The sequence below is a fragment of the Labrus bergylta genome, chromosome 2, assembly GCF_963930695.1.
Source record: "Labrus bergylta chromosome 2, fLabBer1.1, whole genome shotgun sequence".
NCBI classification, from domain to species: Eukaryota; Metazoa; Chordata; class Actinopteri; order Labriformes; family Labridae; genus Labrus; species Labrus bergylta.
The window spans coordinates 28,476,007-28,489,307 of record NC_089196.1 but is presented as its reverse complement, the minus strand read 5'-3'; the positions used below and the strand labels follow the sequence as shown (position 1 = coordinate 28,489,307).

The window sequence follows — 13,301 nt, the reverse complement described above, 5'->3', positions numbered from 1 at the left end:
TAGGTTTCCACCAAAATGTAAAACAAACTGTTTTAAGTTATTTGAAGAATCATTTTCTCACCTTTATTCTGTAAGAAATGGAGGGCTTAGCCATGAATTTGTGATTTAAAGTTATGTATAAACACAGAGAAACCAAAGGTGTCCTCAAAGCAAATAGAAATGCTCTTTATTGTAACTCATGGTTAATCACTCACATCACCATTCGTTTGTTACATCACCTGCATCCAGATATGAAAACAACAACAACAATAACTATTTAGTCATTCAGTGGTTGAGTATGTACAGCAGCAGGGCGGCTTTGGACAGGTGAGTCACCGTCGACGAATCTGACCTCTGTGTGACCTCTGTGTGGCCTCAGAGGTCAAAGAAACATCAGAGACACATCAGGTCAAATCCAGAGTGATACCTGTACTGCACCTGAGCCAGGATCCCATCTGGCGTTATATTGATCCAATAGTTAAAGGTTAATTAAACTATGACATCATCTAAAGGAGATCTTGCACACAGCAGATTAAAGGTCAGATGTGTCGACAGTGATGAGCCTCAACAAAGTCGCCCTGTGTGTTCAAATAATCAATAAAAAAAAAACACTTTAAAATGTACAAAAAGAAAGAAATTAAACATGGAACAATCTTTGTGTCATCATGGTGTTAGTCACAGCAACCCACTTCCCGTTTCTTACTACACACAACCAATCAGAACAAAGCGTTAAATCCTCTCAGTATCATCAAACAGCGTCAGAATCATTCCTCAAGAAATGAAAGAAAATAAGAAAGGAAATCATCAACGTAAAGTGACCAATGCTCGCTCACTCCAACTGACGGATCTCACATCTTCACCCAGTGTTTTTTAAAAAAAAGTTTATATCCACAGATACAGGAAGCGTGTGGTGGCGAGGCAGACCTGGTGGAGTGTGATGCAGGATGTGGCGTTGGTGATTTTGGCGTCTGCAGTGAGAGTGAATTCAGTTGGACTGTTCAGGTCTGAGTCTTTAAGATCAGATTTTAAAGGTGCTGTGAGTTTCATTTTACCTTCGATAAATCACATTGATAATAAAAAACTGCAAAATGACTGTAAACACAGAGACTTTACATGGGATGAAGAGTGAAATGGACGTTAAGACTGTATGAACTGTCTTGTGTCTAAATAAAGGCATAAAAAACAAGCAAAAATGCACCTTAAAGGGGACATATTATGAAAAATCCACTTGTACAGTGTTTTTGAACATTAATTTGGGTAACCTGAGTGTCTACTGACCCACAACATGTGAAATAAACCCATCCAGTCCTTTGTTTGTGGTCTGCATAAGTCTTACAACACAGAGAAAAATGCTCTCCTTGTGATGTCACAGTGGGATTCTCGTAAAAAAAAAAAAAAAAAAATCCCCTCCCCTCCCCTGGTATCTCCACCACCAGCCTAGAACAAAACTTTAGAGAAGGTCAGCCGTTTTTATTCTCGCTACAGAGGAGTGATGTCTATGGGGAAAACTCAGGGGGGGCTCATTTCATTTAAAGAGACACACACACCAAAACGGAGCGTTCTGAGAGAGCTGGTTTATACAGGGTCACAAACCTCCTCTGGTGCTTGATTCATGTTATATTTTGAACAAAGCACAGCAAAGATGTTTCATTTAGACCACAGGGGACTGTTTGGAAAAAGGGAAGAGGGGGATAATATGTCCTCTTTAAGAGTAAACAAAGATGGGTGCCAACAGTACCAAGCTCCTGATCCACCAAGTGACTACTGATCTCAACAGGGGAAGTGAAAACAGGTTTATATCCTGATGAGGGAGTGTGGAGACAGGAAGTAGCCTCGTTAGTTTACAGTCATTATAGCAAGCTGTCTGTTTGAATGTGATTTATTATAAAATGAAGTCCATCTAGTTGCACCTTTCTCAACTCAGATGAATGCCTTCGAAGTAAAGATAATTTTGTTCTGTCAGGGATCAGCGTTAACTCCACTGGGTTCATAAAGATTCAACTCTCTTTACTGTGAGTGAAGTCGTTACTGATGTACTGAAATGTTTGTGCTTTCATGGTGGAGATGTTCATCACTTCAGTTTACTTTGAGTTACGTCGAACTTGGGGAGGGGGTGAAAAATGTCAGCGTAAAATCTGAAGTTTTCACCCATCATGCCTCTGTCCTTTGGTTTGGAAACCTGGAAAAGTCCAGGAAGAGTTTTTGTCTCATCTTTGTCTCTGTCGTCTCCCTGGATCGTGAAAATGTGTCTTTTTTTGTTCTTCTCCCAACATGTGTTGATATTGTTCACTTCTTTAAAAGTGAGTTTACATTGTCATTTAGATTTTTATTAACAAACATGCCACTTGTCTATGTAGGTTTAAAAAAATAGCTGCACATCATTTGGTCACTAAGCAACACTTAACGTCTACGACCTGCTTATTTGACGAACCGGAGCTGTGCAGACATGTTTGTTTCTGCTCTGAGCTTTTGGTTTATATGTTTTTATTATTCTTCTACACTGCATCTCTCACAGGTGTGTTTCTGTGTGTCTATAGGCGTTTTCGGACCTTCGGAACTGTTGGAACCACCCCCCCACCGCAGGAACTATGAACTTTTTTAAGGTCCTAGATCCCGATTAGAGGAACCCTTTTAGACCCTGCTTCAGAGTAGGTAACATGGCGGTGCGAATGCAGACAGAAAAAAGTCCCTATTGTGTGAAGTTCTCAGGGAACTCCTTGGTGGATAGTTCCTCTTCAAAATATCCCCAGAACCATTTGGTCTGAAAACACCTTCTGTGTGTGCGTGTGCAGTGTTCTTATATATAATACAGGGCAGTGGCTTTTGCTGAAGAAAGAAAAAACAAGGAGGAGGCAGTTTGATCACAGCCAATGGGAGCTGACTTTAACTGGTGAAGGTTTAATCTGCTTCCTGATGTGACGTTTTATAAAGTTTTTATTTTAGTGCTTGAACTAGGAGTTCCTAAAAAAAACACTCCAGGAAGAATGTGCAATATACAGCAGAGATCCAGTCTATCCTGTTTAAATGTGTCTCTGAGTCATGACTGTCTACAGTGAGTGAGAAGCTCGAGTCCCGCTGGCTGTGTTGTTGTCAGAGACGTGTTAACATGGACGGGACGGCCGGCTCCTCCCCTTGTGTATAAAAGCTGTTTTAGTCGAGGACTTGGTTCAAATTGGTTTGTTATAGTTTAGGATAACACTTTAATTATTTACGACTATCACTGAGTAGTTTCAGCTGAACTCATGGGAGGCAAATGGTTAAAAGTTAACATGCTGAACCTCAGAGCTGTTAGCAATCGTCAACGTTAGCTTGCTGATGTAGAGCTAACACCCGAGCGTTTAACTTCTAATCTGGTTGGTACGAAGAGTCCACATGTCAAAATAATGATTCAGGGCTCAACAGCATAAAATAGTAGCTTCTTTTTAATAACTAATAGTTAGCAAGATTAGCTAAAAGTTAGCAAGATTAGCATTTTTTTTAAAAATCAGACTGTGATCAAATTGCCTCCTTATTCTTTCTTTTGGTGCTGGGTAAGAAATTCTGTCATTATGACATCATAGCTGGCTTAGCCAATAGGAAAAGTCCTTTAAAAGGACCGCTAACAGGTTAATTCCTAGTGTCAGCATCTTCTCTGTATCTAAACCTGACTCGGAGTCAGCAGGAATGTTATTTAGAAGCTCGACTGCAGCTGGAAGCTTGATTATAAAAACATTTACTTCAGTCCTTCAGTTTGAATAAAACCAGTCCAGTGGAAATAAATCTCAAACAGCAGAAATACAACAAAGTTCACGCTGTCTCAGTCTCAACATGTCGGTCGAACCTGCAGAGGGGTCGACCGACATGGGGGGGGGGGGGGGTCATCTTTTATTTTTAATCTCATGTGGAAAAAACCTGAAATTCTAAAAGTAGTGGCACTAACATTCAACCTGCAGTCAGATTAACAGCTGAACTTCATTTCCCAGAATTCCACCACTACAACCAAACAACTGAGCAACAACATAAGCATCGTGAATCTGCCACAACACTTCTGTCTCATTCTTTTTGAAATAATACTTTTTGGAACTCTTTTTTTGACTTTTGTGTTTTTTAGAGCACAACTTTGAATTGATTTGAATATTTGTGGCACAGTTTGGACTTTCTGTGTTTATTTTTCTTGTCCATCTCATCGTTATCAGTGCAGTGTGTTGTTTGTTCTTTTCTTCCTTTGAGCAGAGGCTGAAGTTTGTTGTCTGAGGCTTATCAGTTCACCGCTTCACTAGTGGTACAACAGTTCATCCTCTCCAGTTTTGTGAAAGTTTTTTTTTTTGCATGATCTTCTGTTTTTTTTTTTGTCAGATCTGAACCTTTTGTAGCCTTTTCCTCCTTGCCTCTACCTGCTATCTTCAGCGCCTAAACACACTGTCCAACCGACTACTCGATCTACCCTTGTCCTTTATAAGTACCTCTCTTACCACCTGCCTTGTCCAATCCAACTTTCACCAGCAATTGGCAAATCATCACAATTTGTGGGACATTATTAGAAGCAGCAGCGAGAGAAAAGCCGCTGCTTTTTGATTTTTGATGCACAGGCAATCAAAAATACTGTTTCTTTCAATGGCATGTGGTGGCTTTAATAAAAAAGCAGTAACACCTGTTTTCGGTTTATAAAACATCTCTCTCTTAAAGATAAATGTCTATCTCTATAGGGACCCTCTCTGTTATGTTGTTAGACTCTTAGAATAACAATCAAAGCCTGTGATTGTTTGGAAAGTCTTCCGTTGGAGACATAACAGCCTGTTTCAGGGCCGTCGTCTGAAGAAAACTACTGAAGCAATTATGACCCCGAGATATGCAAAAACAGGGCCAGAAGCATAGAGACTGGAATGTCCTTTAAATGAATTTAGTCCATATTTTTTTTTAGTGTCTGAGCTTTAAAAGGAGAACTCTACATAAGCATGTTGAGTTGATGTGCTCAGAGTTTAAATACAAGTTGCACAAACCTCCAAAACTCAAGATGATTAATGAAATCCTGCGGTTGTTCTGTGCTCCCTCATGGTGCCTCTATCTGTTGTGCTCACTCACTACTTTATTTTATAAATACGTTTCCACGGACATCTACAAACTTAAGCTTATTGAACAGAAGCTCTGCAGCTCTGCAGCTCTGCGTTGAAACAGGCGGAGTTTGTGTGCAGCAGAAATCTAAACTCACTCTGTGTTTTTCTCCTCAAACGCTTCACTGTGAATCACATCAAACCTGAAGCCCGAGACGCATCCCGAGCGTCTCACTGTGACGATGATGGCGGCGGTGCTGATAGTGATGTTTCATGTTCAGAGTCTGTGTGGTTTTCAGGATCCTGCAGAGATCCAGAAGGAGCGGGGGATTGTGGGAGATGCAGTCCCAGTGCGGTCAGTCAGAAGAGACAGACTTTCTTCTTCATGTCGTTCCTCTTCCAGAGAGACAGCTGGTCGAACTCCTCGATGGACATCCCGAAAACACTGAAGAACTCCTCCTGAGAGAGGTGCCTCTGCACGGGCGAGAGACAAAAGAAGAGGAGAGAGAGAGTTAATGATCTGAATGCTTCGTGTGGGATCGGGGAGCAGTGAGTGGGTCGACAGGTTTACCTCCAGCCTGGTTCTGTCCACACCGGGAGGAAGTTTGCGCCGCCCCCTGTGAGTCACCACCAACGTCTCGTAGGGGTAGATCTACACACATCAATCAGTCATGATGCAAAGCAAAGAAACAATAGATGTATCTTAATATTTAACTTAAATCACTAAAACAGAAGCTGATATGATGGTAATAACGCCTTGCAATAATTGAACTTCAATTTTGAGCAGCACAAAACCGAGCTTGTAAAGCCTTTTTTTATCATCTCAGAAATAATTTAATTTTTTATCTATTTAAGGTCTACACCTCGACTCCCTGTGTTTTAGAATCCATTACAGGATTTTAGTGATTACTTTTAAAACTCTCAATGTCCTTTCTCTCAGCTACTTATCAGACCTTTATGTACCTTATAGGCTGACTCGTATATACATTGGGATCCTCGGGCAGAGGTTTTCTGGTCGTTCCAAACACCAGACTTAAAACCAAACGGGACTAAAGAGCGTTTGCTTTGAGGGCTAAAACTGTGGAACGACCTACCAGCCAAGTCAGGAATCTCTTTTAAATCCCTTCTGAAGACACACTTTAACCAGCGAGCATTTTCATTTTTTAATCTTTCAAATTCCTTTAAAATAATAAATAATATTATTTTAAAGGTGTTTAGTCAATAATAATAAATGTCTTTTGTTGTTAGTTATCTCTTAATCTTTGACCTGCCTGTTTTTACATTTTGTTTTATTATTGCTGTTCTTGTAAAGATCTTTGTCACTTTATTTTGAAAAGTTGCCTCCTCGCTGTGGGGCAACAGCGCTAACCACTGCAGCCTAAAGGTCACTATCGTTATAATAAATCAAAATGGTTGATGTTAGTAGTAGTATAGCATTATCATTCATAATTTAAGAAAGTAAAAGCCAACACACTGCTGTTACTTTTTGCTCCAACATGCTGGGGAGAGAGTTTCCTCGGTCCATCCTGGAGTCTCCGTTCTGATGAAAACACAGAAGGCCTCAGATAAACTCATATCAACATTAATAACACAACAAGTGACTGATGGTTAGAAGAGGATTCAACATGAATAGATCAGACGTTACCTGAAGATCTGTGGGGAGAGAGAGAGAGACAGAGAAAATATTAACAACCTGAAGCGTACACTTCGACAATGACAGATTATAAACACGATATAAAAATCATTCTTTAATGTTCTCTTCGGGTTGAATACGTTATAGGTAATAATTGTACCTGCAGGAGTTTTCTCAGCCGAGCTGAACTCTGCTGACTGAAGCTGTAAAAAACAAACACAAACATGTTGATCACCTTCATGGTTATTCTGTGCTGTGATTGGACGACTCTGTGGAGCTGTTCTCACCCTGGACAGGCCGCTCTTAGAGGACGCTGGGAAGTAAACAGACTTGGAGGCGTTGGAGCCTGCAGACGAGGAGAAGGAAATGAAAAAAGACAGAAATATTAAATTCCATCCTTCCGTTATCTTTATTGCTTTTCCTGTTCAGGGGGGCTAGAGCCGATCCCAGCTGTCATTGGGTGAGAGGTGGGGTACTCCCTGAGTGGATGCCAGCCAATCACAGGGCTGACATATAGAGACAGACTCACATCCACACCTACGGACAATTTAGAGTCACCAGTTAACCTAACGACCATGTGTTTGGACTGAGGGAGAAAGCCGGAGTACCTGGAGAGAACCCACACATGCACGGGCCCAACAGGGATTTGAACCAGGAACCTCCTCACTGGGAGGCAACAGCACTAACCACTGCACAGTGCATATGTAAGTGAACAGCAGCATTCAGTCACTGTATGTTCCAATAATCAGTCTGACCACTAGGTGTCACCAGAGCTGTGTTTTCTCTCTGTTCTTTAGATCAGTGGTTCCCAAAGTGTGGGTCGGGACCCCCACGAGGGTCACAAGACACCTGGGGGGGTTTCCAAAAACCAATAAATATTTAAAATGATTCAAATATAGGCCTATATACTTATTTTACCAATTATTGTGAAAAGATATAGCAAAAGGGGTTCAATCCAAAATAAAATGTTCAGCGTTAAGTAAGATTTATGCTTTAATTAAAGAAACAAAAACCTTAAATGTAAGTTTGCACATGACTGCAACAATGTAGGCGTCTGTTTCTCTTTACAAACTAAACACACACACACACACACACACACACACACACACACACACACACACACACACACACACACACACACACACACTCATCCCGTGTGTCTGTTTTTAAAATACTGTATGTCCACTCAATGTCACTCCCCCTCCTATTGGCTCGAGGTGAATTCTCCTGATTATATTCTGCTGTGTTCTCACATCAGCTCACTCTGACTTGCTGCAGAAATACTCGTGGTCTGGAAGGAGAAACTCCGGGTGAAGTCAAAGGAAAATTCTGAGTTTTCTGCAAGTGTGAAAGCCTCATTAGATAACACTTTGTGTGTTAATGAATCATTAGATAAGATCAACTCTGTGTTTTCTTCGCTGCTGGTTATAAACCTGTTTTTTTTATCAGATGGGAGTCTAGTAGAGGTGAAACAGAGCTTCAGGTCTGCTGTGAGCTGAGTTATGTAACAGTGAAGGTGAGCGTTAACCTGTACCTGTGTTGTGGCTGCGATCCGGCAGTGAGCGAGTTTTCCTCCTCAGAGGAGCTGCAGACTTGTCCAACTCCTCCTTCAGGATGATTTTTCCCAGATTTGACTGAATCTGAAATTAAACAAGAAGAAAAAAAAAAAAGTATCTTTCATCAAATATCGAGTGGAACAAACACTACGAGCAACACGTCCAACACATTCAAACAAACTGATCTGAAACTGGAGCACCTGGTCAAACCCTGGGGGGAGGAACATGTGATGGAACACCTTGTTGAATACCTGGTTGGACACAGATGTTCTCCTTGTTTACCTTGTTGAGTTCCTGTTTCTGAAGAGCTCTGAGTCCCCACAGCTCATCGTCCAGCTCTCCATCCTCCTCCTCATCTCCATCCCGCTGCTCCTTCTTCCTCCACTCCTTCTCTGCAGCGAGGAAAGGACACAAGGAAAGGAGACGAGGTAAGAGAAGAGGGAACAAGGATATAGGAGTGGAGAAGAAAGAAGGAAAGACAACAAGGAAAGGACACAAGCACAAAGGAAAGGGAGAAACATGAAATGTACATCTTTGTTGTACATCCCAAAATGCAGCAAGAGATGTGTGTGTGTGTGTGTGTGTGTGTGTGTGTGTGTGTGTGTGTGTGTGTGTGTTGCTTGGGCCGTACCAATCACAGCCAGCGATGGGGGGCAGGGCCAATACTCTGTCTCTATCTTGGAGGGCAGGTTCGGGTCCGGAGGATGAGCTGCTGGAAACTTTGACGACTCGATGATCAGATCCTCGATGTGTTTCCCCTGAGGGACCTGAGAGGACGACACATCTGTACACACACACACACACACACACACACACACACACACACACACACAGACACAGACAATATGTTTAAGCTGATTAAATGCAGTGAAGTCATGTCTGTGGTTTGGGGGGTTTGTCCAGCTGACCGACATTCAGAGCCTCTCTGTATTTGATATAAACACGAGCTACTTGTTCCCTGATGAAAGGATGAGCGCTCAGGGAAGACTTCCCTCATCCCAGTCATGCCCCCATGCCCTACTCATCTGATACTTAACCTACCATATGGCCATTAGTTGCCACAGCAACCGAAACAGCGATGCCACCTTCAACAGAAACCAGGCTGTGCTGATGGAAGCTCCATGTAGTGATGATGCTGATATACTACCTACCCTACCACACGGCCTCTTCTAGTCCCCGTAACTAAACCACGTAAGGCTGAAGGACATCATTAGGGTTGTCAAGTGGAAACCTCCTTTCACCAGCGTTTCATCAGGTGTCCCAGAGTCCGTCCCCCCCCCCCCGCCCCCCCACCACCACCACACCCACATGTAAAACTTCTGTATCTTACCTACTCTACCACATGGCCATCACAGCCCAGACAGCATTACCACCAACAACAGACCAAGACTCCATGTAGTGACAACACTGATACTACCAGTATCTACCAAAGCCTACCTCAAGGCTGGGGAAGCAGAGCTATAGGGTGAGGGGCCCTGATCGGGGTCTCCTATCAGGACCGAGCTGTTGATGTTCTGACTTTAGTACAAAAAATAACTAACTAGTGTTGCAGTACTGGAAATCAGACCGCTTTTCTCCTCTTGGAATCAAAAGCATTTTTACTCGATCTTGTCTCGGCCTCAGACTGGGCGGACTCCGGATTTTAAATCAAGACCAGTCCAGACCACCACTATTTTACCACGTCACCACTGTGATTAGAAGGAAAAGAACAAATAACTTCAATTCATTTGTGATTTGATTTGTATCCCCCGGTCTAAATTGGTGACACGCCCCTTAAACACAAGATGATGATTTTTCAGGGATATGGTCTTGGTCTTGTCTCAGTCTCAGAGAACTCTCAGGTATATCTTGGTCTCGGTTATGATGGTCTTCACTACAACACAGGCTGTTTCTCAATTTAGACGCACCATGTTGAACGGCTCTTTTATTCCTCCCCCTGACAAAGAAGAGGCAGCCATGTTTTACAAGATGCTGGTTCAGCACTGCCATTAAATCCTGTTAAAGAGCCGTCCACTTTAGAAATCCAGTGGACTAACCTCATAACCTTTTCTACCTGTTAGTCATGAATACTCCAAAACGTGTCAAAGAAGAACCCAGGTTTAAAAATACTGAATCACGCTTTAAGGAAAACTTAAATGAAGCATTCGACGCCTACCAAAACACCTACATCCATTGTTATTAATATAAACCAGGGCATCAGAATTTAGAACACCTACAGCTTTAACACTAAAAGCAGTTCAGCTCAATGTGAGGGTGAATGTGACGCACCTTGTTTGTAGATCGGAGGCTTCTTGTAGATGTTGGTGCCGTTTTCTGAAAAAGACAAAGAAGTGAAAGTGAAGAAATGGAAAAGACGGGATAAAAGGACACACAATTTTATTTTACAATCTTTCCTCACGTGTTATGTCAAAATTATCAGCAGCCAACGTCTCAAAATGTTCAAAAACTTCAATCTCAAAAACAGTTGGAAGGTAACTTCTGATGATTTTAGAGGGATCATTTTATGAGCATCCATTAATCCATTATATATAACACTTTTCCCGTTCAGGGTCGCGGGGGCTTTAAAAAACATCATTAAAATGTAGACAAATATTACAACACATAAAATAAGAAGTTGTTACCAGGCCTGTGGAAGTGGTGCATGGCTCCACTCTTGAGACCGCTGCACTGTGTTTGCGGCGTGTTTGGCGTGTTAGGTGTGTGCGGTGTGGACGGCGTGTGCGAGCTGTGTGTTCTGCTGGTCTGGATGGTGGAACAAGGGGAGGAACCTCCAGGAGAACATTTCTCCAGCCACTCCCTGGACTCCTTCTGGAAAAAAACAGAGAGAGAGATGCAATAAGAGTAAGAGAGGATTTAAGAAATGAAACCTTGAAGATAAACTTCATGATGATGTGACGGGGGGAGGGGGAGGGGGCGGGACTTACCTCTGGGGAGGGCGGAGGAGAGATGGAGCGAGGAGACAAGGACCTCTGAGGAGGAGGGGAGATAAAAATAGATTAATAAGTCAAACATTTGAGTAGACTCAGGAACAAAGAAGGCGTTTCACCTTTTTAATATACCAACACTCTGAGTCACTTTACAGGTTAAGATTATTACACATTTAACACACAAACATACAAAATATCAAAATATTAATATCATAAAATAAGTTTATAAAAGCACAGCTGGAAAGATTAACCAGTCAATCAAGAAAACTAACCAGCAGCTGTTTTGATAATAGTTCAAGTGTCTCTCTCTCTCTCTCTCTCTCTCTCTCTCTCTCTCTCTCTCTCTCTCTCTGTCTTTCTCTGTCTTTCTCTCTCTCTCTCTCTCTCTCTCTCTATCTCTCTCTCTCTGTCTCTGTCTCTCTCTCTCTCTCTCTCTCTCTCTCTCTCACATGCACACACACTGTCGGTCAGCTGTGGTAACGAGCTGTCCGGTCTCTAAGATAGATAGATAGATAGATAGATAGATAGATAGATAGATAGATAGATAGATAGAGATAGATAGATAGAGATAGATAGATAGATAGATAGATAGATAGATAGATAGATAGATAGATAGATAGAGATAGATAGATAGATAGAGATAGATAGATAGATAGATAGATAGATAGATAGAGATAGATAGATAGATAGATAGATAGATAGAGATAGATAGATAGATAGATAGATAGATAGATAGAGATAGATAGATAGATAGATAGATAGATAGATAGATAGATAGATAGATAGCGATAGATAGATAGATAGATAGATAGATAGATAGAGATAGATAGATAGATAGATAGATAGATAGATAGAGATAGATAGATAGATAGATAGATAGATAGATAGAGATAGATAGATAGATAGATAGATAGAGATAGATAGATAGAGATAGATAGATAGATAGATAGATAGATAGATAGAGATAGATAGATAGATAGATAGATAGAGATAGATAGATAGATAGATAGATAGATAGATAGATAGATAGATAGATAGATAGATAGATAGAGATAGATAGATAGATAGATAGAGATAGATAGATAGATAGATAGATAGAGATAGATAGATAGATAGATAGATAGATAGAGATAGATAGATAGATAGATAGAGATAGATAGATAGATAGAGATAGATAGATAGATAGATAGATAGATAGATAGATAGAGATAGATAGATAGAGATAGATAGAGATAGATAGATAGATAGATAGATACTTTGTTGGTCCCGAGGGAAATAAAAAAATCAGCAGATTGATGTGTCAAGTCGCCATCAGAGCTAACCAACCAGAAAACTACCCGACTGTCAGACCAGCCTGCTCACACATTGACTGCTCCTCTCACGCTCAGGATTCAAACCTGACTCTGCTACAATCTTCAGCCTGTGGTTTGTTACCATGTTCAGTATGTGTATGTGTGTATTCAACTGTTAAATTGGCTACATTGGAGAAACTTCTTTATTACACGCTAGGTGAGATCGGTTCGTGAGGTTCCAAACTTATTAAGCTAACTCAGAGATAGACGAGGAAAGAGACAACTTTGGTGTTCGATATAGTTCATTGAGATATAACTCGGGTTAGACGACTTTCTGCAGCCGGTGAAGCTGCTAAACATGAGACAACAACGACACAGATAACAATACAGGCTAACGTTACGTCTCAGTTCTGAATAAATCTGCAGGGATGAACACTCTGCTTCTCGCTCGCTCGCTCACTCTCTCTCTCTCTTCTTAGCTTCATCCGTCACCGTCCTCTTCCTCACGGCCTCAGACGAGCTGACTGGCTGCTTTGTAGCTGAAGGCTGCTGTGTGATCTAGTGACGTAAAGACGTACACACTTCTCTTGAGATGACCTCGGCCTGCTGTCAAAGTTACATACTGCACTAAACGGGCGACCGCGCTGTGGACATGAGAGAGACGCCATTCTCCCTGTTCGACCTTTAAAACGACTATTTGAAGGTAGAAAAGTTCCATATAAATGAGTTGCTTCAATTGGACCAATATCTTGTTTGTTGTAGTGAGGGATGAAGCTCAAGGTTAGAGTTATTAACTTCTGAGGACTTTAAAAGCACCTCACAAGTTTATAATAATCTTTTTAAAAATGATCTTTAATCTAAAACTACGGCCTTTTTATTTGTGT

At 41.4% G+C, this 13,301-nt stretch overlaps 1 protein-coding gene across 5 annotated transcripts in view; it reads right to left on the bottom strand.

Annotated features, from left to right (window-relative positions):
* Positions 1–139: 139 nt before the first annotated feature.
* Positions 140–13,301, bottom strand: part of LOC109977344 (dematin-like) — a 32,336-nt gene continuing 19,174 nt past the window's right edge. For 2 of the 5 annotated variants that reach the window (XM_065950837.1, XM_065950840.1), the window contains exons 7-16: positions 11,123–11,167; positions 10,820–11,006; positions 10,467–10,511; positions 8,830–8,982; positions 8,481–8,590; positions 8,177–8,282; positions 6,878–6,988; positions 6,484–6,549; positions 5,581–5,661; positions 140–5,483 (exon numbers count right to left, since the gene is read on the bottom strand). In XM_065950837.1, coding sequence (XP_065806909.1) covers positions 5,305–5,483; positions 5,581–5,661; positions 6,484–6,549; positions 6,878–6,988; positions 8,177–8,282; positions 8,481–8,590; positions 8,830–8,982; positions 10,467–10,511; positions 10,820–11,006; positions 11,123–11,167 — 1,083 coding nt within the window. In that variant the 3' untranslated portion in view covers positions 140–5,304. Of the gene's footprint in view, positions 5,484–5,580; positions 5,662–6,483; positions 6,663–6,802; positions 6,846–6,877; positions 6,989–8,176; positions 8,283–8,480; positions 8,591–8,829; positions 8,983–10,466; positions 10,512–10,819; positions 11,007–11,122; positions 11,168–13,301 lie in introns of those variants that run through there. The other 3 variants (XM_065950851.1, XM_065950848.1, XR_010665092.1) reach the window with 3 other exon arrangements.